The sequence below is a fragment of the Carya illinoinensis genome, chromosome 2 (genome assembly GCF_018687715.1).
Source record: "Carya illinoinensis cultivar Pawnee chromosome 2, C.illinoinensisPawnee_v1, whole genome shotgun sequence".
Classification (NCBI taxonomy): Eukaryota; Viridiplantae; Streptophyta; class Magnoliopsida; order Fagales; family Juglandaceae; genus Carya; species Carya illinoinensis.
Genome location: NC_056753.1, coordinates 31850306 through 31859596, shown reverse-complemented (window position 1 = coordinate 31859596; position 9291 = coordinate 31850306). Strand labels below are relative to the sequence as shown.

Genomic DNA, 9291 nt, shown 5'->3' with positions numbered 1-9291 from the left:
TGAACGTTTGCATTTCATATTGCTACTTCAGGAGCATACTCGATATTGCTACTTCAGGAGTACATTCGAGACATTCATTCAAATATATATTCTTTCCACAATTTCAATTATGCAACTTCAGGTGCATAAATCATAATGAGTTTTTAGTACAAGTATCACTCATATGAGATACTCAATAAAATTATTGATTTAGGGCGATCCTTCAAGAATGCTCCATTTCCATTCTCAGATAAATCATATCATCAATAATTTATAACAAGTATAAAAGAATAAATAAAACTTTCATTATTACAAAATATTGCAAAATATAAAAATATTTTATAATAAGATAAAGGAAATACATTAATTAAAAAGGAACACTTTCATGATCAACTCTACCACTAGAATCTTCAAAGAAATCAGAAACATCAAGACTTGTAATATCTTCTCCATCTATAGAATCTAAAGCATATGATGGTTAAGTAAAATTTGTTTCAAATTTATTTGTTTTTTCTTTTATAGAAGATTGATATAAGTCAACCAAGTGCTTATCTGTACGACAGATATAAGCCCAATGTCCAGTCATACCACATCTATGTCATCCATCTTCATCTTTCTTTAAAAATTTGTTTTGGGGACCTTTGCCATTCTCTGAGTTGAACCACTTCTGGTGGTACGGTATATATCTATTATTGTCCCTTTTAGGACCTCTGCTTCCATAGTTTTTCCTACCACGTCCATGCCCTTGTTTTCTTTGAAAAAATGCACCATTCGTTTCTGGGAATGATGTAAATCTAGTACCATTCATTTCAGGGAATGATATAAAACCAATAAGACGTGATTGATGATTTTTTAACAAAAGCTCATTATTTTGCTCAGCTAATAGAAGACAAGATATAAGTTCAGAATATTTTTTGAACTTTCGCTCTCGATACTGCTGCTGCAGGAGCACATTCGAGACATGAAAAGTAGTATATGTCTTCTCTAACAAGTCATCATCAGTGACTTTTTCACTACATAATTTCAATAGCGAGCTAATTTTAAAAAGTGCAGAGTTATACTCACTAACACTCTTGAAGTCTTGCAACCTCAGGTGCATCCAATCATGACGAGCTTTTAGGAGGATTACAGTTTTATGGTGTTCATATCTCTCCCTTAAATCATTCCACAAAATAAGTGGATCTTTCACCGTTAGATACTCAGTTTTTAATTCTTCATGAAGATGGTGCCGAAGGAAAATCATTGCCTTAGCACGGTCCTGCAGGGACCCTTGATTTCCTTATTTAATTGTATCTCTCAGGTTCATCGCATCCAGATGGATCTCAATATCAAGGATCCAAGATAAATAATTTTTTCCAGAAATGTCAAGAGCAACGAATTCTATTTTTGTAAGATTTGACATTTTTTACATATATAAATTAGGAATATAAAAATATATTGAAAAACTTACTTGAAGTTGAGGACTACTAGTTTCAAAATCGTCAGAACTTTCGTGCTGATAACGTGTTATGAAATCATAGAAAAGAGAGAGCTATAATGTATTATAAAACTTTTAAAAGGAGAGAGAAAGAGATAGGGCTCAGAAAGGTTATGAAACTTATGAATTTCTTAAAGAATTCAACGATATATATAGGCGTACAAAGGGAACTATGATAGCTTACTATGCTATACTATGCTAGCACTATGCACTATATATATGTCGGTCAACTCACTATACTAGCACTATGCATTATGCATATATCGGCCAACTCACTATGCTAGTACTATGCACTATGCATATGTCGACCAACTCACTATGCTAGTACTATGTTAGTACTATGTATTATGTATTTGACGACTAGATAAATGTGATCATACAATTCAAGATAGTTTATAAGATAGTTTATAACAGTAAGAAATTATAAAAAGTTTTGAATCACGTTATCCAATCGAGGGCTTAACGTGGCCGTTGGGTTTAGGAAGCGCTCCACGGCCTGGAGTCTCAGAGAAACCCCGGTCCCGCCCACAACACCACACCCAGAAGAAGAATGCAAACACTATCCGTGCCTTCGCCGAGAGTGGCGGTCAGAGCCTCATGGGACACGCAACAGAGGCTATCTTACAACCCCAACGCCCCACGAAAGCCTCCCAAAAACCCCAACACCACATCTAAGCCTAAAACCCTACCAACCGTTACCTTATCTGTCGCAACGACCCGTTCTGAACCCTCCGTTTTGGACCTCCTCAAGCGCCCCAGCAGTGTAGGTGATTACTCTCTGTACATAATTTGGTATTTTAGTGAGCTTTTTCTCCTGCGTTATTTTGGGTTGCTGAAAAAATTGTGGGAAGGGAAATAAACGGTGACGGAGAATGTTGAATTTCCAGAAGCCCCATGCAATCCAATTTCCTCCATCTTTCTTTCCTTTTTTTTAATCTTTTTGTCTGTTCCGTTTTTCTTCATGTTAGCGCTTGTTTATTTTTAAAAAAAGGATATTTGTTTTTTATAAACAATAGTTATTGGAAAGAAACAGATGGTTTGATATTTTAAGTTGCAGTCAAATTCTTTGATTTAATACGTTTTTCACCATGATATAAACAAAGTATTCTCGTTATGGTTTTTTAATTGAATATCGATTTGTAGAAGAAATAGTAGAACGGGATGAATATTATATGGGATACGAGCGGTGGTTACCGAGTCCTCCAAAAGTGCAGAAGCCTCGATCCGCGTTTAATGCAGCGTCATTAGCATATATTGGTGATTGCATCTATGAGGTTCGTTTCTAATTCTGGTGGTTGACATGTGGTAACTACGATTTGCTGCTGTAGAAATTTGTTTAAAGGCACATTTAATGAAATGTGAAGTTTGCAACATAACGACTAATATGATTTCTTTTCTGGTGAAGTTTTATCTTCCTGTACATCTTACTTCCACTAATTCTGAAAATATGCAGCTATATGCTCGCAGGCACTTTTTGTTTCCTCCACTGAATATTGAAGAATACAATGATCGTGTTACAGCAGTTGTTCGTTGTGAAGCACAAGTAAGATTTTGTTCCGGCATTGTTTGAACATTTGAGTTGAATAAGCATGATCATGGGGGTGTTATGAACCTTTCTTCTTTTTTGGATTGGGATTTTTACGTATAATTGTTACTCGAGCTTCCTGTGCTGAAGATGATTTTGCTGTCTAATGCAGTTTACTCTGTTTCTATACCCAAACCCCCACTCTCCTCAACACGTAAAATGTCCTGTTTCTTCTTGAAGTAATCTTTGTTAGAGTCAGATGTGGGCTTGCTCCCAATAGATGTCTTGGGGAGATGGAAGTAATAGGGTGTGGTTGCCCTTTATGTTTTCTGCTATTGATTTTCAGGCTAACATGTAGCTGTCCAGTTCCTGATTTCTTTATGACTTCTAACTTGTATAGGACTGTTTGCTCATTCCTGAATCTTTTTATGCTGCTGTTATGCGATTTTTATTTTTTTTTTTTAAAAAATAAGTTCTGCATTTTCTCTGTTGGGCGGATGAAAATAGACAAGAATGTTAACACTTGTGTTTCTTCTTTCAGGATGCACTGCTCCAGAAACTTCTTAGTGAGAACTACTTATCAGAAGAAGAAAGGTACTAGAAGATTTATGGTCTTTATTATCTTACTTTACTTTTGCTGCCATGAACCTCCATCTTGTAAAGAATTATGGAATGTGAAATTTCTCTTTTATGCCTGTTCTCCATGTTGACGGCTGGAAAAGAGTAGTCTGGCATGGTCTTTATCTTAAATAGTGGGCTTGCAATTATTGATTTAATGATCAAGTATCTGGGTCTGCTAAAGCTACCATTTGTAGGAGAAAAGCTGATTCTGGTTGACAATTTGTTTTGAGGGAACACTAGTGTATGGGTAAAGTAAAGGTTGGTGGATCACTTCACCTAGACATGGCAAATCCCAAGCTGCCTGAAGATTGTACGAGTTTCCAAGGACAGGAATAGGTCAAATATTGAATCTTTAGTGAGTGGTAGTAGGAAGAAGAGATTTGTGTTAAAGTCGAGGAATTGAATTTAAGGAAGAATTGTTCTGTGGAAGATGAGAATGATAAATGAGTATGGACTGAAAGTGAATGGACAACTTGGGCACCTGGTTCCCTAGTTAAAACTAAGGAGAACATGTAATTTTGAAGCATCTCGTGGCTTAAGGAGATCGTGTAGTAGATGAAATTCTTGTAGAAAAATGATATGCAAGCATCAGTGAACACCATAACTTGTTTACAAATAAGTAAGTAGACAGTCCATAGCTTATTTAGATGGTGCTATTTATGGGGAAATATATTCTCAGTGACATGAATTTTTGTTTTTGATAAGTAATAAGAAATTTTATTGACAAATAAATAGGCATAGCCCAAGTACACAAGAAGTATACAAGAGAAAATACCTAAATACAAGTTGGGAACTAGAATAGGCTAAAAGCAAATAATGAAGATTATCTCCTTTCAATACAATAGCCTTAGCCTAAATACGCAAAGTACTAAAGAAAAACTCTCTAAGTTCTCCCATCGAGCATCCTCTATCTTCAAAGTGTCACCCATTCCTTTTCAACCATAAGCACCGCATCAAACATGATGGAGTCATCTTCCATATTGCAACAATGCGATGATTCCCCTTAAAACCTTGCCAACTTGCTAAAAGATCCACCACTTGCTTAGGCATCACCTATGTAATACCCGTCCTACCAAAAATTTCATCCCACAAAGTCTTACCCACCTCACAATGAAGAAATAAGTGGTTAATAGATTCACCATCTTTCTTACACATGAAGCACCAATCCACAAAAATTATCCACACTTTCTCAAATTATCCGTGGTCAAGATTTTTCCAAGGGACGCCAACCCACAGAAAAATGCAACTTTACTTGGCACCTTAGATCTCCAAATGCTCTTTCAAGGGAATTTATTGGCACAATGACAAGTTAACACCTTGTAAAAGGAGCTAACTGAAAATCTGGAATTTCCAGCGTGTATCCACTGCAAACTATCCTTCTTTTCTTGAACAATCTTTATGTCGTATAATCTTCCAAAAAATTCAGAAACAATGTTAACTTCCCAATCATGCACATCTTTAATGAAATTTACATTCCATTGGAGATTATCATTTAACAAAATAAAGGAATAAGCCATTATAGCATCTTGATCTCTTGCAATTCTGAATAGAGAAGGATAAACATTCTTAAGAGCCGTATCCCCACACCAAATTTCATGCCAAACACTAATCTTATCACCCACCTTGTGTTTAAAATGATTGACAAAATTTCCCCAACCAATCCGAATAGATTTCCACAAACCCACCCCATACACTCCTCTGACTTCTTTAGAACAACTCCTCCCCCATAACCTCTCATATTTAACATCAATAATATTTCTTCCAAATGCATCCCTCTCAAGGTGATATCATCATAGCCATTTTCAAAGTAAAGCTTTGTTGAAAAGTCTCAAGCTTTGAATCCCCAAACCTCCACAGGAAACCGGTGAGCAAACCTTTTTCCAATTTACCAAGTGAAACTTTCTTTCCTCCCCATTACCACCCCACAAAAAATTCCGGAAAATCCTCTCAATTCTATTAGCCACCCCTGCAAGCAAAGGGAAAAGAGAAGAAAATACGATAGAGGATTAGACAACGTACTCCCTCCTAATCAACGTAATTTTTCCTCTAGAAAAATATATCCTTTTCCAACCAACTAACCTCCTCTCAATCCTTTCAATCACACCATCCTAAATCAGAAAAGATTTATGGGGAGCTCTTTAAGGAAGACCAAGATATTTCATAGGCAACGATGATACCTACAACCCAAAGTATTAGCCATATCCAAGATATTCAAAACAGAACCCATTGGAACTATTTCCGACTTAGATAAATTAATTATAAGACCAGAAACAGCTTTAAAACATAACAAGAGGGCTCTCAATGAACGAAGATGGTCTTGATTAATCTCGCTAAATATTGATGTATCATCAGCAAAAAGAAGATGTTAGACTTTTATGTTGCCCCGATACTCATCTCCCACCAAAAATCCCGACAAGAAACTCCCATCCACTGCCTCTTCAATCATTCTACTCAAAGCATCCATAATAATAACAAAAAAGAAAAGGAGACAAAGGATCCCCTTGTCGCAAACCTTGAGAACTACTGAAAAATCCAACCATTCACCAAAACAGAGAACCTAAACTTTGAAATATAAGTGACAAGGTTTTCAGGTGACAAGGCTTTTAAGCTCAATAGGCTCACTATTAAGGTTGGGTGGTTCTTCAGAAGAAGCTAAGAGTGATTTTATGACTTTTAAGCTCAATTGTCACTCGGATTTGATTTTAACCTTCATACATGTAATATTTTGATTGCGATTCAAATATTGTGTACCTCTCTAAAATTCAATTGAAAACATCTCCAAAGATGTTGTGGCATATAGTAAATACTAATACTTCATTAATTTGTGTATGGCGGTCTTTGAGGGTAACAGGCGAAGTACAAGGTTTGGCAGATTGGTTGGAAGAATGACATTCAGGGGTTCCACAATTTTGAAAATGTATGTTGTGGCCATTAGTAACTTGGGTATTATATCTACAATACAAAAATAGCAGCAAAAGTTGTGGAGTATTGAAGAGTAGGATTGGATCCATTCACCAGAAAAACCATATTTGTTCTGCCCTAAGAACAATTATGTATGTTCTATGCTTTGTGTAATCTTTTAAAAAACACCTGCTTAAATCATTTATGAGTTTATTGCTAAAACTATGTAGGCATGTTCTTTGTGTGTAATAGACTGCTACATTAACTTGCGGCATTTCTAATTTAAATTGCAGGGATGTTCTTCGCTGGGGAAAGAATATCGGTTCAGCTAAAACACGGACAAAGAGACGTGCTGGTGCTGCAGTTTATAATAGAGCATCTTCACTGGAAACATTAGTCTGTTTCTTGTTCCTTCGTGCCTTCTTCAGATAATACTGATCTATATATTTTTTTTTTGATAAGTGATAATACTGATCTATATTAAAATGCACATTTGGTTGACAGTTGCTTTATTATTTTGAAATGTCAGTTCATCAAGGAATTTGACCATCAACATTGTTTTCAGCTTGACAAGTTGTGTTGAGATATATCTATTTGTAGCATGTTATTTGTGTTTTCACTCGGGGAAATTTTACAAATGAAATTGACTACATTTATTTCGTTGTGGCGAGAGAGAGATATTATTGCGATTAAATTTGATGTTTTGAGAAGTCAAGTGGTGATCAGGAAGTTGTTTTCTCTTCTTAACTGAGCAATTATATACTTTGTAGGTTGGTTATCTCTACTTGACAAATGTGAAGCGGTTGGAAGAAATCATGCTAAAATTGGGATTCACGACAGATTCTTCCATGCAGTTGATTTTGGAGGAAGCAAAGAGTAAGCTTACAGTTATCTGAGAGTACAGTTTTTTTGTTCTTTTTCCTTTCATGGGGGGATTCATATCAAGTATGCTAGCTGTCATGTAGTGCTCTTCTTACACCGTACTCTTAACCTCCTGCCATTTTATATACACCTACTCCTGTGTAGTAACTTATGCTTCTCTCTTGTTTTTATATAGACAATATCACCCTAATGCCAGTTCAGATTTCCCTTGACTCAAAGCTGCATCTGTATCATGAATTAATGCTTTGTTTGCTTTGGGAATTCAACTCAAGGCTATAGCCATTTTTTATCTTAGCAAAACACTTGCTAGAACTTTTTGAGCATTGCATAATTTTTTTTAATCTTTCTCGGTGATTCTCTCGAATAAAACATGGATCTTTATCTTGAATAATTAATAATGTGGTTGGCTTAGATATGAAAGTTTCTGTGTAGTTGTGCACTTGCGGGAAATTTTTTGTCAAGGGCTTGTGCATGCCCAGGATTAGTCGAGACTTTATCTCAGACATCCGGTGCCAATAAAAAAAGAGTTTCTGTACTGTTTTCTTTTTGTTTCTCTTTCCAAATCTTCTCATTATTTTCAACAATTTGGGGATTTTGCATTTTTTTTGGGTTGAATACACTTTTCCAACTCTAAAATCCCAGGTATTTTATGCTTTGTACTGCAAACTACTAAAATTGACACATTGTAACCCCCAACTATAGTTGACTTCAAATGGCACCCTCCATTAAGATCTAATGATAAGATTGCGTCGCATTGCCTATCTTTCTTCATCTTAGCAGTCAAATTTGGATGAATATTGCTACTTGCCAACAATTTGCAGACTCCTGACAATGTTCCACAGCACTGTTTACATTATATATTAACTCAAAAGCTTTTGTGCATATCTCTAGACATCTATCCTGTAGAAATACAATAGCATCAAAAAAGTTTATATTTGGAAGTTGCTTAGTAAAAAAGCAGGGTAGCAAAACTACCTTGAATGGGATTTTTAGTGCATCTATTCAAGGTGCATCCTCTATCCTATTAAAGTGATTATTCCAACTATGGCTAGCTTTATTAATTGGCCAGATCTCTAGGCTGGTCCATGGCTATCTGATTCACTAATTGACTCTGTCTGTCTTGTTATCCCTCCCCCCTCGCATGCAGGCAAGCAGGATAGTGGATGAAGAGGGCATTGAATCCCAGCTTACATGGAGTGCTGATAGACCCCTATTAATATTAGTTTGTTGCCTTTTGCTAGCAATTTGGAAACTCTGTGTATATCATGCAAAAAATTGGCTTATTTGGCATCATACTATCAATGAGATTATTTAAAGATAACGGCATGATATAATAATTGTTGAGTTTCCTAGTAGTAAATTGCATGGTATGGTGTCCCTGTTTTTTGGTGTGAGAAGAGCATATTCGGTGAGTTTGCAGTTACATGTAATAGTGCCCTGTTATCCAAGTAATTTATCTTGCACAATTTCTCAAGTTGAAGGTCGCTTGTTTTTCTTTCATGTTCTATCGAACTAACATCATCTAAACAGCAAAACAAAATGCATTTAGTTTTTCGCATTTTGTTTAACAAGAAGAGTAATACACAAAAGGTTAAAAACCTGGGGTTCCTGTTTTGAGCTATTTGTATTCAATCGATTGATCCAAGATATTTAAAATTATAGAAAATGATATTTACAGTCTTAAAGTATGCAAGTTTTGTGTACGCTTTTTGAAAAAAAATTGATAAGAATGGTAGATTCACATTTTTTTAAAAAGAGTGCGAGACTTGTACGTTTAAGATTTAGGATTTCTTTACGAGACAATTTTTAGTAGGATAATGTAGGGCCGAGCACAAGCGTTATGGATATGGCTACGGAAATGAGCTGATTGAATATGCGGTGATACAATCCATATGCAAAGATCAGT

At 35.7% G+C, this 9291-nt stretch overlaps 1 protein-coding gene across 2 annotated transcripts; it reads left to right on the top strand.

Annotated features, from left to right (window-relative positions):
- Positions 1 to 1899: 1899 nt before the first annotated feature.
- Positions 1900 to 8859, top strand: LOC122300960 (mini-ribonuclease 3-like). 2 transcript variants are annotated; one of them, XM_043111982.1, is made up of 7 exons: positions 1901 to 2223; positions 2600 to 2730; positions 2910 to 2999; positions 3523 to 3575; positions 6797 to 6899; positions 7274 to 7379; positions 8533 to 8859. In XM_043111982.1, the coding sequence occupies exons 1-7, from the start codon at positions 2007 to 2009 to the stop codon at positions 8550 to 8552; spliced, it is 720 nt and encodes a 239-aa protein (XP_042967916.1). In that variant the 5' UTR covers positions 1901 to 2006; the 3' UTR covers positions 8553 to 8859. The 2 variants fall into 2 exon arrangements, with proteins under 2 accessions (XP_042967917.1, XP_042967916.1); XM_043111983.1 differs by lacking the exons at positions 6797 to 6899; positions 7274 to 7379; positions 8533 to 8859 and adding an exon at positions 6454 to 6586 and having other exon boundaries at positions 1900 to 2223.
- The last annotated feature ends 432 nt before the right edge of the window (positions 8860 to 9291 follow it).

Excerpts from the sequence above, each read along its gene's own strand:
- LOC122300960 (XM_043111982.1), top strand. The coding sequence starts at position 2,007 with ATGCAAACACTATCCGTGCCTTCGCCGAGAGTGGCGGTCAGAGCCTCA. Across the intron at positions 2,731-2,909 it reads TTGGTGATTGCATCTATGAG|CTATATGCTCGCAGGCACTT; the intron begins GTTCGTTTCTAA and ends GAAAATATGCAG. Across the intron at positions 3,576-6,796 it reads TACTTATCAGAAGAAGAAAG|GGATGTTCTTCGCTGGGGAA; the intron begins GTACTAGAAGAT and ends TTTAAATTGCAG.